The sequence below is a fragment of the Takifugu rubripes genome, chromosome 5 (genome assembly GCF_901000725.2).
Source record: "Takifugu rubripes chromosome 5, fTakRub1.2, whole genome shotgun sequence".
In the NCBI taxonomy this organism is placed as follows: Eukaryota; Metazoa; Chordata; class Actinopteri; order Tetraodontiformes; family Tetraodontidae; genus Takifugu; species Takifugu rubripes.
The window spans coordinates 7736955-7754656 of NC_042289.1; the positions used below are offsets into that span (position 1 = coordinate 7736955).

Consider the following 17702-nt stretch of genomic DNA (forward strand, 5'->3'; position numbering starts at 1 on the left):
TGGAATTGATGGTTCCATCTGGAGGCCTGAGACTGGGAGCAGAGCCTGACGGGTGGCCGCTCTCGTTTGTTGATGTGTTGCTAACGTGCTAACGGCTCTGTTTAGAGAGCTTTACTGCTGATTGTGGCTTTGGCAACAAAACCACAACACCTATTATTCGTCTCAATGACTCGTTAAAAGGTCATTAAAGATAGAAGCGCTGACGTTGGGCCACCGGACTGTACTGGTCCGGTTCAGAGGCATTGCGTCTCTCACCATCGCGCGTGTGTCAGTCAGCGTGACGGGGGCCGACGCACCTCCTCAGACACCGAGCCCTAACGGGGGCGTGGGTGTCGAGCCAATCGCCTCCTCTGCTCCTAACGGAGCTTCGGATCTAATTAACCAATCAGGGAGCAGGAAAGCGTGGGCAGCGCAATGTGAGCGGGAGATTTGTGTGTAACTCCTGACAGGCAGTCCCACATGATCAGCATCAAAATGATCTGGAATATTTCCTTAATTCCACCCTAAACTGTGAGACCAGCACACATTTTGAATTCCTGGATCCATTTTTGTTATTTTCTGATCTTAACTTAACCTAATGATTTCTCATTTTCATTGAAACCCGTCTTGTAGTTTTGGGTGTTTTATTTTAATTTTTTTTGCACAATCCTGATATTAAATCAACAAATAAGCACACAAGACATGAAACATAACCTCCCCGGGATCCTAATTTAACTGGTCTGACTGAAATCAGCATAAGAGCTTCCAGAAAATCTGATTGTTGGAGAGAAATGGCCCCGATATCTGTGGTTTTAAACGTTCTCTTAGCAGATTTAATTATGTCTAGAAGTGCTTTAAATCACGCCGTTTTTCCAGCTAAAAGCCCCCCCCACACACCTCCCTGTCTCTGCCTGCCTTTCTCTCCTCGTCCCTCCTCACTCGGGGCTAATGTAGCAACAAAGTGAACCGCTTCCATTCGTCATCATTCCGACAGCTCTTCTCAGCAGGTTTTTGACGCACGCAGCCTTTCCTCTCCCAGTTTAGTGGACTGGGCCACCACCAGCACTCAGACTCAGCACTATATTCCCCATTTGGACATTTCTTTAAATTGAAATGCCACAGGCACAAAAAGAAATCAGCCTTTAGCGTCTCGTGTCTGCCATCCAGTTTCCCTGACGGAAATGTTCAGGGTGCTAGTTAGCAAGGGTGCGCCACGACATAAAGGGCCTGTCGCAGCCTCGGCGCCTTCAACGTCAGTAACGCCGCACGAAAGACACGAGGATGAGGAGGAGCGGGTGTAGCGTGGCGCGGGAGCACGTGTCCCAAGCTGCGCCGTGCAAATGTTTCGCTGGCAGCTCCGCGGTGGGCGTTCCAGGTGACGCGGCGCCATTTTCCTGTGGCTTATCTGTGAATGTAAACAGTGAGGCTGAGGTGAGGCTGCATGGAACAAAGTGGAAAGCAGTCGCTAGGCACGCGCCTCATTTCCTGCAAATTATCGGCGTGTTTATTTTGAGGAGGGAGGTCATCGCCAGGAAAATGAATGCAGAGTGCTCATGAATGAATGTGAATATATTATGATATAGAAGGCAAACCTGGATGAATGTGGCCATTATTGCCGATCCTCAACCACAAGTCCTACAGTAGCTTAGATGTAGCATTGTAGCAGACTGCTAGCAAACCATCCTAATAGCGGTATCATGGACTTGTTTCTCTTTAATTTTGAAAACATGTTGAATTTCCTGCCCCCTTTTTTGATTTTTATGCTCTCAAGCAACAAAAAACATCAGCGTCTTTTGCGCCCCCTTGTACTTCATATTTTAAATTCTGAAATAAATCACCCCCCACTAAGCTGTACTCTCCTTGCTAAAGTTGTTGGACTGTGAAAACAGTCCACCCATGACTCCACCCAGCGGATATCCTTCTGCTCTCACTTTTGCCTGGATTTGACTGGTGCATTTTCTTTAATCAAGTTAGGAACAAAATGCAAGATTTTATAGAGCATACAAATCCAAACATGCTAGCACAACTCTACTAGCACACCTAGCTTGCTTATATGATGCATTGTGATGGCAGTTAAATCTCCTCTCTTTGTCTTCTTTTTCAAATATCTACACTCCACTGTAGCCAGATACGCCAGCACTACGTGCCAAGGTTACCGTGGTAACGGCACTTGGCCCTCACTACTCCTGTGAATTGCCAAAAGTCTACCCCAGGCAAGAACTTCCCTCTTTAAAAAAGTTTTTAAAAAAGCACTGAAAACCCTTTGTTTCAGAATTAACTCCTAAATGATGAGTCATTGTTTGCATTTAAACCAAACGGCACGGCGGCCTCTCCCCGAGTCCACGGCTCCCGGGGCGGCGCTGACCGTCACGAGCACGGCGTGCTCATTTTAACAGACTGTCTGAGCGGATCATGTCACTCTGTTTGCCTTGCATAACACAATGTCATCTGGTGACATTAAAAAGGGGTCTTTTTGGAGCCTTGGCGGCATTACTCAGCAAAGAGTGGGTAGCTAATTGCCGGGGAGCTGCCTGCGTCTTTCTGCTCAGAAACAATGACAGTGTAATGAGATGACACACGCCGTTGCCTCGTAATCTCTGTTTTGTCAAACAAAGGCAAAAGAGCAGTCAGGGAGGGATGGCTGGGGAACAATAAGGTGCCGCACGTGTGCAAGGGTCGCCGGGCACCTTCGTGTCGGCGCCTGCAACAGCAAGCCAGCGCCACAGCGGCACACCCCGCCACCGCCGAGGTCGGATCTTCCTGTTGTCCAAAAATAGCACAGGAGCAGGAGAGGCAGAAAAGATGTAGGTAACTTTCCGAGACGCCCTCCCGCGCCGAGTTCCTCCTTCCCGAACGCCTGAACGTTGCGGGACACGTGCGCGTTTCCCTCATTTCTGCATATGTGCCACAGTCTGGCTGTTTGAAGGTGTTGCTGTCTGCTCTCACAGGCTGTCACGCCGATGAGGACCTGGTGTTCCTGCAGCAGATATCTCACATATTTGAGCAGCATATTGCAGTGTGAACACAGGTCAGATGCAGTTGGATGCACGTGCACTCCCTACCCTGCCCTACCTCCCTTTTCCTTCCCATTTCCTTACCCCCCGATGAGCCCGGCGCTGCTTCAGGTTTCTTCCTGTAAAAAGGTCGTTTTGCTTGTAAAGCACCTCGAGACAATGGTTGGAACAGACACCATGTAAATAAAGTTGAATTGAATAATGAAAACTTATTAACACGATTTCTGTCCAGATATGTTACATTTAAGTATGCTTGGTGCCTTAAAAAAAAAAACAGTGTGTGGGATTTGGTGGCGCCTAGTGGTGAGAATGCAGATTGCACGCACACCTGCGGTGGCGGTGGGAGCTGAAGCGTGTTGTACAGAGAAATGAAACGTTGTTCAACCGCGGGAAAATCCGCGTGACGCACGTTATATGGGATTTCCTACCACTGAGTCTGAAAAATCCGACTGGACTTTGAACTCACCGCTCAGCTTTACGTTACGGCTAAATCCTGTGCAACCCCCAGCTGGCCTGTTGTGCTCCAGTCGTGTCTCCACGGCGATAATCCCGTGCTTCACCTGTGCAGCACTTCCTGGTGTAAAAGAAGAGGAACGCATCAATTACGGACAGTGCCCAGGTCATCGTAAGGAGAGGAATGGGAGATGTTCATCCCCGATGATTAAATGGAGCAGTACAGCGGACATCTGGACCAGTCTGCCCCCCCCCCGTGCTCACCTCTCACCGCTCCAGCGGTGCTTAATGAATTCTGCAGTGATTACACCCATAGCTATTTCAGGGGACGCTTTAAGGCAGAGATATCAGTCTTGACCCAAATCCGGTGAGCACATTGTGCTCTCAGGAGGATTTCCAGCCGCCCTTTCCAGCGGCTCGGTTTGAGCCCGGTTCCCCTCCTGATCCGTCCGCTAAAGGTTACACTCATTTCTGTCTTCCCATTAAAACCAAAAGAAGATGACAGATTTGAGGGACCCCCCGGCTATTTAACACGGCACTTCTTTGTTTGTCTCACTCCTTATTTGTTGGGGGGGGGGGGGGGGTAAAGCAGAGCGGGTTAATAAAGGAGAAGACGGGGGACGGTGCTGACACGGGCACAGAGGACACTGGCAGAGCTGCAGTTCTGGTTTTGCTATTTCTGTGCAAGGACAAAGATGGGGGGGGGCAGGTGGTTTGCAAATGCCTGTGCCAGTTTTCTGAAGCCTGTGTGTGTGTAAGGGGGGTTGAGGGGGGGTCGGGTCACTCAGCATCCCTCATCATCACCAACCAGCCATTGCAGCCGTCCATCTGTCCACACACTGACCACCGGAAACAGGTTCTTCTGTCCTTGCGGGGACTCATCGATCATTTCTGTCCCGTTTGAACCGTTTATTTGTCCTCTATGGACGTGCGACTGCTGGGGGGGGGTTCCCCGGCCATGGGCGCAGAGACGGAGCTGAAAACTGGGCATTAGCCTCCGTCAGAGGGGGAGATCTGGAGTTTACGAGCTGTGGGAGGTAGCAGGAAGAAAGGGGTGGAAATATGGTTCCGTGGGAGGGGGGCTGGGCTCGGCCGCCTGGCGTCGAGCCACGACTCGAGCAGGAGATTTGGCTCTGGTCAGGATCCACCACTCACTGGAGGAATAATATTCCTTCTGGATTGGGAATGAGCAATAAAGCTGTTTATTTATTTATTTGGGATCTTGCATCCAAGAGCTGCAGTCAGTGAATTACAGTCAAGCCACATTTTGCTAATTGTGCTAATCAGCGTTGTTTCTACACACACATTAGATCCAGCGTGCACATTTCCGACAGGTTTGCAGTGTAATCTCACCTGGAACGTGCACGGATTCCAGCAGAGGCTGGTGCTCCCTGCGTGAGCAGCCCCAGAGGCTGCAGCTAGCATCACAGATCCTCAATGAAAACGGTCTCATTTGCGCTAACTGAGCCAAAGCAAAGCGATAACACATTCACAATCATGCTAACTGTAATTAATGAGCTTTGCAGCTTTAGAACTAAATTATCACGTTCGAGGGGGTTGTTTTGTTTCTTACCAACTGTTTGGTTTTAATATTTTAATAGTCTTCTACTGTAGCTTTGGACTGTAGGGAAATGCAGGCAATAAACTGGCTACGCATTGATTACAGCCCATAAACACTGCTGGTGACAATTATCGGTGTCTTACATCAGCAGCATCAGCGGCTGTAACCATGAATTTACCCTCTCGTAGATTTGAATTCCTAATGTATCAGCAGCAAGAGGGAAGGAGCCGCCAGGCCCGCGTGGAGAGGAGCCGCTGCTCGTAGACGGCGCTGACCCGCGCGCAGCTCAGATTAATGCCCAGATGTCAGGCTGCGCAGCCCGTGTTCTAATTTTAACGTTTTCCCCTGGGAACGTGTGATCTCGTGCAGTCATTTGGAGGAGATAAGCTGAGGGACGGTCAAACAAATACGCTTCTGTATGCTGTTGTCATCGGCGTGATTATCCAGTGTGAAGCGAGGGTGTAATCCTCCAACAGCTCCCGCTCCTCATGGCTCTAAAGACGCGTCATAAATGATGCAGTTACCCTTTAAGCAGCGCCTGAAGGCAAAGCTTCGGGATTTACCTGCTGGGTCCTCAGGTGTGATGGCGTCAGATTGCTACTCTGCTTCTTCTGTGGACTCCTTCAGACACATTTAGCCCAGTAATGGTCCAGAGGCCGAACCTTGATAAAGGAAGGAATGCTCCAGGTGCAGGGCAAGACCAGCGAATAATAAATAATATGAGTCATAGTTAAATGATACTAAATAACAATACAATTGTAATTTCTATTTTGATGTATTTATCCATTTATTTAAAACCGAGGCTAGTTCAGGTCGTGTTAGCCACTCTTAGATCCTTTAACATGGCTGCAATAATGTGGGTTTTTTTTTAAAAAGGGTTCTTCTGTAAGTGCAGCTCATCATATTGAGGGTTTTTAAGAAACAGTAGCAGACGGAAGAGCCAGAGAGGTGGGTGGAAGTGTCTGAAAGGGAGGTGACCACACTCACGTCCCCAGCATTTTATTAGCTCTTTAGCCACCAGGTGGTCCAGGCTGCAGCGCTGAAAACATATAGAAATGTCACGTAAACACCCATATTCATGCTCTCATTCTCTCCTTTATTCATGCTCTCATCCTCTCCTTTATTCATGTTCTCATTCTCTCCTTTATTCATGCTCTCATCCTCTCCTTTATTCATGTTCTCATTCTCTCCTTTATTCATGTTCTTATTCTCTCCTTTATTCATGTTCTCATTCTCTCCTTTATTCATGTTCTCATCCTCTCCTTTATTCATGTTCTCATTCTCTCCTTTATTCATGTTCTTATTCTCTCCTTTATTCATGTTCTTATTCTCTCCTTTATTCATGTTCTCATTCTCTCCTTTATTCATGTTCTCATCCTCTCCTTTATTCATGTTCTCATCCTCTCCTTTATTCATGTTCTCATTCTCTCCTTTATTCATGTTCTCATTCTCTCCTTTATTCATGTTCTCATCCTCTCCTTTATTCATGTTCTCATCCTCTCCTTTATTCATGTTCTTATTCTCTCCTTTATTCATGTTCTTATTCTCTCCTTTATTCATGTTCTTATTCTCTCCTTTATTCATGTTCTTATTCTCTCCTTTATTCATGTTCTCATCCTCTCCTTTATTCATGTTCTTATTCTCTCCTTTATTCATGTTCTCATTCTCTCCTTTATTCATGTTCTCATCCTCTCCTTTATTCATGTTCTTATTCTCTCCTTTATTCATGTTCTCATCCTCTCCTTTATTCATGTTCTTATTCTCTCCTTTATTCATGTTCTCATCCTCTCCTTTATTCATGTTCTTATTCTCTCCTTTATTCATGTTCTCATCCTCTCCTTTATTCATGTTCTTATTCTCTCCTTTATTCATGTTCTCATCCTCTCCTTTATTCATGTTCTTATTCTCTCCTTTATTCATGTTCTCATTCTCTCCTTTATTCATGTTCTTATTCTCTCCTTTATTCATGCTCTCATTCTCTCCTTTATTCATGTTCTCATTCTCTCTTTTATTCATGCTCTCATTCTCTCCTTTATTCATGTTCTTATTCTCTCCTTTATCCGTCTCCCCCCGACACACTAGCCAAGGTTTCTTCCTGTTAGCAGTAGCACCCCCCCCCACCCCACCCCCACCCTCCGATGCTTGCTCGGAGGTCAGGTCTTCTGTAGAGCCACTAAAGTAGAAAGTCATAGTTTTCCCATAATGCCTCAGTTTGGTGGCTCATCCACCAATGGGAGGGAGGCTCGGGGGATTGTTTTGTTTCCTTGATAGAAAGTGATGTTTGTAGCCGGAAGGTTCGGCTTCTCTTGTCGGTAAATCAAAGTGAACTCAGCCAAGTTAACTGACTCGTGCCTCAGAAGGATAGAAGAACGCATCATTGTCTACTTTTTTGAAAAGGCCTCGTGCTCGTCACAGATTCCAGGAGAGTCCAACCGTTTGAACAAGGAGGAGGCAGGAGGAGGTGTAGGAGGCAGGAGGAGGTGCAGGAGGAGGTGTAGGAGGCGCAGGAGGAGGTGTAGGAGGCAGGAGGAGGAGGCGTAGGAGGCAGGAGGAGGTGCAGGAGGAGGTGTAGGAGGCAGGAGGAGGTGCAGGAGGAGGAGGCAGGAGGAGGCATAGCAGGCAGGAGGAGGAGGTGTAGGAGGCAGGAGGAGGTGCAGGAGGAGGTGTAGGAGGCAGGAGGAGGCGGTGTAGGAGGCAGGAGGAGGAGGTGTAGGTGGCAGCAGGAGGCAGGAGGAGGAGGAGGCAGGAGGAGGTGTAGGTGGCAGGAGGAGGAGGTGTAGGAGGCAGGAGGAGGTGTAGGAGGCAGGAGGAGGTGTAGGAGGCAGGAAGAGGCAGGAGGAGGTGTAGGAGGCAGGAGGAGGAGGTGTAGGAGGCAGGAGGAGGTGTAGGTGGCAGCAGGAGGCAGGAGGAGGTGTAGGAGGCAGCAGGAGGTGTAGGAGGCAGCAGGAGGTGTAGGAGGCAGGAGGAGGTGTAGGTGGCAGGAGGAGGAGGTGTAGGAGGCAGGAGGAGGTGTAGGAGGCAGGAGGAGGTGTAGGTGGCAGGAGGAGGAGGTGTAGGAGGCAGGAGGAGGTGTAGGAGGCAGGAGGAGGTGTAGGAGGCAGGAAGAGGCAGGAGGAGGTGTAGGAGGCAGCAGGAGGTGTAGGAGGCAGCAGGAGGTGTAGGAGGCAGGAGGAGGTGTAGGAGGCAGGAGGAGGTGTAGGAGGCAGCAGGTGCTAATCAAAACCATCTCGCAGGAACAACACGCTGCTGCTGCCTTTTGTTTATTTCATTTCTTTTTTTCGTGTTCTTTTTGGCCCAGTTGAACTCCGCGTGGTCCAGGCCGGCGCTCCACAGGCCAACTAATCGCTCCGCGCAGGCCTGGCGGAACTAGGCCAATTAGCCGAGCACAGAGAAGGCGGCGCCTGGTTCCAGCCTGCGTCAGCCATTAGCAGCAAACGGGTTAAACGGTGAACTGACTGCTGTCTGACTCGCGGCGGCCTCCTTTTTATTCTTTCATTTATTTATTTTTATTTTTGGCTCAAGCCTCTTGGCCTCAATAAAGCATGACAGTGTTTCTCTGGAGCTCCGCAGCTCTCGTGCGTCGAAAATACACTTCTGGATATAAAGAAGACTGTGTCCTTGTGTGTGTGTGTGTGTGTGTGTGTTTGTGTGCGTGTGTGTGCGTGCATGTGTGTGCTTCCATTTAAGGAGGCTGCTTCATGCAGCGTCCATCTGTGAGTTCTGCCATCGCAGCTGTAGGTTTGCATCCGTGCATCTGGTTTTCGCAATCCCCCCCGACCCCACGTGCACGTGCGCATACGTGCACCACACCGGGGCTGTGATGTCGCCATGCGCTGGAACTGAAAGGTGAACTGAAACGGTGGCCTGCTGTCGTCAGATTTGCAGCTCGGGTCGGTGTTTCCGTCCCCGCGGGGTTTCCCGCCCTTATTCCTGTCCTGTAATAACCTCTTCCATGAGAACCTGGCGGAGTTCAGACGAGCGTCCTCCCGTCTCCCGTCTCATATTCTTGGAAATGGCATTATTGCTGTTTAGTTCCTACCTGGTCTTTCAAAGGCCGAACATGAATCATCTAAAATATTGTGTTTGCAGCTCTGACTTTGGGCGGATTTGTAATAGAAATGTGATTCATGCGCTTTTTATGAATTCCCTGTGATTCAGAATCGTGATTACATTCCGGACGTCATGATCCGGCAAATATATGGAGGAGCGTTTCTCTTATTTACAGTAAATTACGGGTGTTTTTCTGCTGGTTGATGAGCCTCTTTAGGACCTTGTTCGGCTTTTTAACGAGCTGAACCCATTAAAAGACCCACATTTCTGCCAAAGCGTCCAGTCTGGGGGAAGATTTCTGCCTCCTGACGGGGTTTTTACCAGCAAGCAGCTTTTACCTTCGACCGATTTGCCCATAAGGATTGCTGGGCGGCACTTTTCTGCCTATATCGCTGAAACCTTCACAGGCCAATTGGATTTTTAATGATTGAAGACAATAATAGGTTCAAAAAAGTAATTAAAGGTCCAGGCAGTCTGAAATCGAAGATCGCCTGATTATTGCCATGGCAACGAGTGTGGCAAACAGCTGTACATTAAACAGGCTGCAAGTTGGAGAAAATCCTTCAGGTGGAGGATGTGGCTTTTTTTCTTCTTCACTCGGCCGAATCGCGAATGATGCATCTTTGCCGCATTGTTGTCGGCTACAAAACCCCTTTTTCATCTCTCTCTCCTCGCTCTCCGGTGAGGAATACGAAGGTCGGGAGCAGAGCGCTCCGAGCTGCTCAGCAGCCTCTCACCTGCACGCCTGCTCCAGAGGACCTGTGGCCCGCTGAGCTCGCCCGTTTTCACTGCCTGTTTAGGCACAACAGGAAGTCGCTTTCATCGGATCCAAAATGTCCAAAAAGACCTCCAACCCCTCCCACGGTGACTTTGTCTTTCAGAATGAGACAAATTTAGAAGGACTGGTTGAAGCGAGGACAGGCAGCGCTGCGGGAGGGAGGGTGGGGGGTGCTGTGATGATGATGCGTGGTATCAGCCTTCCCCTGGGCAACACCAGACCCGGTCTTGGCTGTGACCTTTGATTTGGCTGCTTCTGCGTGTCCGCGCACGCACGTGTGTGTGTGTGTGTGTGTGTGTGTGTGAGTCTCCTGAGGCCAAAGACCGAGCGGCGTTCGCATGTTCAGGTGCTTCTGTGCCACACCGGTGTGTTTGCGTCACACCTCCCGCGGACGGACAGTCTGTTGTCCGCTCTAATCTGAGCGCGTTTGTGTTCACTGGTGTCGCTCTTGTGCTAACGGCAGCTAGCCAAAAGCGCAGACACCCGATACACACATGCAGGGGCTCCCAGCCAGACCACCGCTGCTGAGCGAGCGTGTGTGTGTGTGTGTGTGTGTGTGTGTGTGTGTGTGCGTGAGTGTGTTCAGGGTCATGTTACATTCATAAAAGAGGATCTTTATTCCTCCAGTGAGGCTCAGAGATGACAGCAGCCAAACACTCCCACCTGGATGGGGGGGGTCCATCCAGTCCCCTCGTCACCATTTCATTATACAAACGCCGTTTCCATGGCGGCGTTGTGCAAATAGAATTTCCACTGCGAATCCAGATGTTTTATGGGGTTCTTCCCATTTCCAGCAAAATGGAGGTGATACCTCTCGTCCTTCGAACGCACGCTTGCGTAACTCCTCCTATAGTGTCTCCACAGTATGCAAACAATCAACACACACATTCCCATTCTGAGAATCGAAGCTCCATCGATTTTCCCTGGACACACTCTCGTCCAGCGTTCCACCGCCTCATCCCGCCTTCATATTCTCCTACCCTCCTGCCGTCTCTTCTGTCTTTTCCCTCTTTTTCCCCCTCCTCTCCATCAGAAACCTTTATGGACGGCTCCTTCCAAGGTCACATGTTCACCGTCAGGCCCGTGTTTGTGTCCCTCATGTGTGTCTTTGTCCTCTGTGTGCCGACGGCTTACAGAGTTCAATGCATGTGCTGAAATGGAGCTTCAGCGCTGGCGTTGGAGACGCGGCTCCTCTCACTTCCCCCCTGCTGCTGCACTGACTCCTCCCACTTTTCCAAAACCAAAGCCTAAATGGAATTTCTTGATCCAATCAACCCGGCTCATTGGACATATATCGTACTCCGCGCATCAATCGGCGCATCTTGAGTCCATAAAACCCACAATCAATGTTTGGAGCCGTCTGTGATGCATTCTGCCGAGCGCCAGTAAATAAATACAATCTGTGCGTCAAAGACGTGCAGGACAAAGGCACAGTCTCCGTCGGCGAGCTGCTCCGACTGTTGCCACCCCCGAAGTCGTCCCCATCGATCACGTGACCAGGCCTTCGAGGATCTGTCAGTCAGCTCAGTGGCAGGGGGTCAGAGGTCACGCCAAGGCAAAAACAAAGCCCTTTTTTTGTTTATTATCAAGAGTTTTTGATCGTATTTAAAGGGCTGCGTGGAATTTATTGAAGAATCCGTAAGTCACTTAAAGATGGACGACTCGTAAGGAGACTTTAGATGCAACTGGATCTGAATGGATCCCGGACAGACACACGGACCTGCTGTCAATAACGTCGTGATATGAACGCCAACGTGGTGCCCGGGAGGGTTGTTGTTGCAGTTTTACGCCAGAACCAGCAGGAACACCGATAAGTGATAGTGAACGGTGATAGTGAACAGTGATAAGTGATAGTGAACGGTGATAAGTGATAGTGAACAGTGATACTGAACGGTGATAAGTGATAGTGAACGGTGATAAGTGATAGTGAACGGTGATAGTGGATAGTGAACAGTGATAGTGGACAGTGATAAGTGATAGTGAACGGTGATAGTGAACGGTGATAGTGAACGGTGATAGTGGATAGTGAACAGTGATAGTGGACAGTGATAAGTGATAGTGAACAGTGATAGTGGACACTGATAAGTGATAGTGAACAGTGATAATAGCTAACAAAATAGCATCTGATGAGTATCGTGTGAGAAATAAGGAGCCAACGCTGAAGTAAATAGGAAGTAAATCGGTCAATAAAAGGGCTCAGATTCAAGAAGCTGAGGCAGATTCGGTTTCTCCTTCATCTACAGTAGATCAGAACTTGACCCGGGCGGGAGCAGCGCCGCCCGCTGGACGTTCCAGGTTCCTCTTTCACTTAGTTCCGTCGTCCCCCTGAAAGCCCTTCGCTCAACGATCAATGTTCCCTGACGCGCACCGGCACACGTCTGTCCGCGCCCGTGCCGTGCGTTTATTAACAGCGAGGGCCGGCCAGGTGTGAATGAAAGGCCTCGCTGCCCCGCCGTTCCAGCCTCTTTACCATTCAGTCCAGAAATAAGCCAAAGGGGCGAAGCACTCCTCCGGCCAACACTCGATTTTCTCAGTTTCTCTCCCAGGAAATTGAAAAGGAGCGTTTTTGTGGGAGGAGCCAGGTGAGAACGTGGCGCAGATGGAGTCAGGTGGGTGGGGTTGTTAGCTGCGTCGGCTCCCAGGTCACATGCTTTACAAAGAGGGAGCTAATTTTAGCTCCTTTACACTGCAGGGAGATCAAACGACGTGATTTCAAAGGCCTTTTTTGATGTCTATTGTCTCTGAAACGAGGCGGTATAATTTCGCCTTTTTGGCCTCTTCGGCGGCGAGAGAGAAACTTGTTTGATGTTTGTTTTCAGACATGAAAACAACTACTAAAACTACAACTAATTCTTATTAATATACCAAAAAACCCTCTTTGTCCGCCGTCTCTGCTCGCTCTTCCATCCTTCCATTTCCGCCTTCCCGCGGACCGCAGATCAAAAACCTCAGGCTTCCTCGCCGCCCAGCGGGAGGCCCGCGTCGATTGAACACGCCGGAAGTTATCGAGCGCCACCGGTGCACCGCTGCGTCGCGGCGGCCTTTTCTTCTAGGAATCGACGTGACGGTAATTCCGTTAGCGGGGGCTCGGCGGAGCAGATGAGGCCGGGGCTGGAAAAGGCAGCGCTTCCCGCCACTTGTTGTGTCGAGTGCGGCGTGATGATACGCACGGACGCCGCGAGCGTTTGGGTTGTGTAAGCTGCTTTGTAGCACCAAACACCCTTATCTGTGCGCTAATGCTATTAGGCGGTTGAAACAAAGCCCGCAGTCATTTATCAGCAGCTCCCGCAGACGCAGTGTGTCAGTGTGTCACCTGTTCGCGCACGTCCCCGAGACCACAGACGCCATCTGCACGCCGTACGCTCCGATCGGACCTCTGAGCACCAGCGGGTGTGTTTTATTTTTATGCTTGGACAGCCGCCAATACGAGATGTTCCTGGTCGTAAAGTTCCAAATATAACCTGATATAACCCCCGGATTGGCCGCAGGTGACATGGTGGGCGGGACCAGGGTGCTCGCCGCTGCAGCTCCTTTCCACTTTCCTAAGAATCCTCGGCGCCAAGGATTAGAGTCCAAGAGGGATCCTGACTCTGCCGATCCTGCTGCTTTGTCTCTCTCCCCCTCACACACACACACACACACACACACACACACGTTTGTAATTCTATTTTTCTGAGGACTCTAACTCTAACCCTAACCTTGAGGACTCATTGTGAGGACCTCACTTTGCTAGAGAAATGAAAACAGAGCAACCACACAGACGCGGTTATATTCACACACACCCCCCCCCCCACACACACACACACACACACACCACGCCTGCTGTTACGCGCCTCCGTCACCTCCGATCTGGGACCACCGTCAGTTCCGCCAGTCAAGCTGTTCCCAGATCGGAACTAAACGGGAGTGGCGGCGGGCGGGTTGGATGGAGGGGCAGAGGTGTGAGGACAGTGGGGAGGAAAGGACGTCATTGTCCTGTGATTCACGTCTCGGGAGCGGGAAATGAGAAGGGAAAGAGGAACCCGATGGTCTCGCTCGGAGGGAATCTGCACGTTCCGGATCAGTGCAGCCGATTTCAGCTTCTTTTCTGTGTCACTGGCTGCAGCGTCGTGAACCAACCACACAAGACTTCAATTTTCTACTAGTTATTCTGTCACAGTGGTTTTACATTGTTCATTTTATGTTGTTTTATGTTTTATGTAGCAAGCTCTAGCTGCTCAGATCAAAGACCGCACCAGTTAAACCAAGTAAACATGCTCGTGTTACCACTCTCTGCTAGCTTAGCAAAGCAATAATAGTTCAGTCTTACTAAGATCGGGGAGGAAAAGTCAGCGATTCAGCGTGAGTGCAGGACATTTCCTCCGTGTCTGCGTTCCATCACATAAAAATGAGGGATGGAACAGCTTCAGAACATGGCTGTTTTGCTGAGCTCTTTTATTTCCCTCCTCTGCCTCTCTGCTTAATTTATTACTGGAATTTTCCCTCCAACACACACACACACACACACACACATTAGGGTCAGAAGATGGAAACAATCACCACCATCTGATACAGTTAAACAGTGGCGATGGTGGACGGTTGAGACCCCTGCTGGTTCTTGGTCTCTGTGGTTTAGTCAATGGTCGTCAGATTGTCTGGCACGTACGAGCTCGCTGGCAGCGCGAGAGAGCGAAAAAAAGCCTCCCAAATATGGTGGCGAAGAGCACAAAAGTGCGCACGAAGCCAACAGGCGGCCTGATAATGAGCAGGGCGGACAGATTGTGTGAGAAGAGAAACGTTTCGGGTTTTTTTTCCCCTGATAAATGGAACTGGGAAGGCTGTCGGGGCTGGAAAGCCCCCCCAGTCCGAAGCTCGCCGCTCTTCTCCCCGCAGAGCTGCAGATGCACGTGTGAGTGACACCTGTGGGCGGGGCCAGTGGGAGGCGGCCAGGCCGTGGACACGACAGACACGAGCACGTGGGAACGCTTGGTGACACTTTGGCGGGTGTAAGTGTGGGGGTGCACGAGCAGGCCGATCTGCTGCGCTGTCAGCGCGGCGCTCGTCAAAACCGCCGTTGATTGATGATTATTCATGAAAGCATTGTCTGCTTTGATGTTCCTCCCCAACACGCCAGGCGCCATCAGCACCTTCCTCGGGAGGCGGAACGCTCCAGCTAACCTCGCTCTCCTCCTTCCTTTTCTCCACAGTCTGCTGTTTTGTGGTCCACAAACGGTGCCATGAATTCGTCACCTTCTCCTGTCCCGGCGCCGACAAGGGTCCAGACACAGACGTAAGTTCGCAGCACGCCAGCGTGATGTCGTCCGCCGGCGAGGGGACGGCCGTCTCCTGGCATCTGATTGACGCCGACGCTAAGAGACGGCCTGGGTTGTCAAAAAGGCTGGAGCAGAGTTACTGTTTGCCAGTTCAGCAACATTATCCGTGGATGTGGGCCAGTCCTATCAAATGCTACCCATGCTAGCACCCTTTCTCCATCTTTCCACCATACGCGTTTTTCTCAAAAACACAGGGAGTGGTTGCTGAACCAAGAGGGCTCCGGGGTTGCTCTTAACGACCAACCATCCAGACCAGCACCATTGTGTGTTTAGCTTCACTCCATTAGCTCCTTCAGCCGCCCGCATTAGCCTGATGCTCAGCAGCTGCTAATGGCTAACTAGCTCTGCTCATTTCACTGCACAAGGTCCTTTCTGCAAGGACGGGACGTGACGTCCAGTGATTGTCGCTTAGATCACTTATGCGTTGCTACCAGGACGCTCAGATGGCCGCGGCACGTCTCCGACCACGATGCTAATAATCACGAGAACGCAGAACTCTACAATCTGAGCTCCAACAAGTGTGTTTGGCGGCGACGACTCTGTTTGCTGGCAGCGGATCGTTGGTCACAGATCTGACAGAATGCTGGATTTAACAATGTCAGCTAAGCTGAAATCGCCGTGGAACTGGACCAGCGGCCGTTGCTAATAGCAACTTGGTTCACCAACTGCTGGTGGAAGGATTCACCAGACGAGACTCCCGAGTTAACGATTCTTTTTGTTCAGTTAAATTTCTGACCGGCGAAGTCAGTGTTAATTTAAGGGGGTTGTTGTTGGATATCTGGAGACGTTTAAACCCTCAGTTTAGTTCACTAAATGTGACTGGATCAAAGACAACTGATGTTCCTTTGATGTTCATCCAGTGTTCACATGAAGGTTGGAATTCCGAAACTCCACCTCCGACGGACATCTGGCCGTAGTCCCCCGTTCTCCTCACGCTCCTCTGAGGCTGTTGAGGCAGGGCGGAGGATCAGTGTGTGTGTGTGTGTGTGTGTGTGGGTGTGTGTGTGGGTGTGTGCGTGTGTGTGGAGCACATGTGTGACCTGATGTGCTGGAGCAGTGGAAGCTGGGTCTCCTCTCCCCTGCAGCCAGGAACGAGGATCTGTCCTTGGTTAGATAAGAGACGGAGGAGTTCAGCTCGCAGCAGTCGGGTCGACCGCAGCCGGTTGCCGTGGCGTCGAGTCCACGTCAGCACCCTGTAAGGGCGGCTTTGGTTTGAGACATCCACCTTGTTCCTCCACATTCCGCGTTAATGCAGTCGGAACCTGAGCAGGACGCTTGAACCCGGTCCTGGTTTCTGTTAACCTGAGACCCCCCAGCTAAGCGGGGGGGACTCCTGGCCTCGGCCTCTGTTGGAGCTCCTCCGTGTTGTTCGTCCTCTGAAACACAAAAACACACCCACATGAACCGGCTTCAAGCACCCATTGTGAAATTCCGTTTTTTTTTTTCTTTTTTTCCCGCTCCCATTATCTCCAAACTGGCTGTGAATGAAGAGGGCGCCTGTTCACTCTGAACCTCTTTAAAATTTGGAATGATGATGAGCAAAGCACTTGTTTTCTTTAGAGTCCAACGCTAAAACTCCGCCGGCGTTGAGCGGACGGTTGACCGGGGATACCGAGTCATCCATCTGCTCACACGTGGATCGCCTCCACGTGCTGGGTGGCGTTTAAAACGCCCAAAATGCCCCAAATGAGGGCCACTTAAAGGTCTTCTGGAGCAAAGATTGATGAGTGTGTTCGGGATTCTTGTTCGACTCGCTCTCCCAGCCGTAGCCGCGAGGTCCAGTGAGCGACGTCGCCGCTAGGCGCCGCAACCTGGACACGCGCGACGGCGATAAGAAGCTAAATTACAGAAAAACATCACCTATGGCGCCGTTTATCGGAATAACGTCAACGGTTTGCTGTCCTTATTCCTTTGATCCTTTGATATTTAACGTTTGATGAACGCGATCGCCAAACTCGGGATGACATTTAGCTACCCCTGCCCCCCCACCCCCACCCCGACCTCGACCCTTCACGCTCGACGTCTGGCGGGCGCTTTGATCCGCTGAGGGAGCGGCAGGGAGGAAGTCGGAGCCCCTCGCATTAGCATGTGAGCGCCTCACGCTCAGCCCGGGTCCATTTTCCGCCTGTTCTTTCATTGAGCGGCGCCCGGCGTAGGAGGGAAATGTTGTTCCATCAGTCAAGGATCGCTCCGGCAGCCGTGAATGAAGGCGCGTCACTGAAACAATACAGGTTCCATTTACTCGGAGCCTCGCAGATGTGGCCGATGGGAGCGGGAGATTATCCGTCACCGCGGTTACGGCAAATCCTCTTTCATAACATCTGTCTTTTGACTTGTTCGTTAGCAGCACGTCACTGTTTCCACGATCTCTTACGAGCCGAAGGGATCGTTTAAAAACAACAAATATTAATTCTTGTCATTCTGGCACCGTGAATCACTTCAGAGTTTGTGAGGCACCAAATTAGGGTCCTAGAGGAGTCGAGGCTAATTCAGCCGCCACAAGAACCAGGACGCTCATCTGTGCTTGATTTATACTGTTAGCTTCTGTTGATACT

The 17702-nt window shown here is 50.4% G+C and overlaps 1 protein-coding gene across 1 annotated transcript in view; it reads left to right on the plus strand.

Moving 5' to 3' along the window:
- The window catches only part of LOC101071034 (protein kinase C alpha type), a 47594-nt gene that overhangs the window by 3995 nt on the left and 25897 nt on the right, over positions 1–17702 (plus strand). Inside the window, 1 exon segment of the mRNA XM_029836236.1 lies at positions 15022–15104. Within this exon segment, the coding sequence (XP_029692096.1) occupies positions 15022–15104 (83 nt within the window).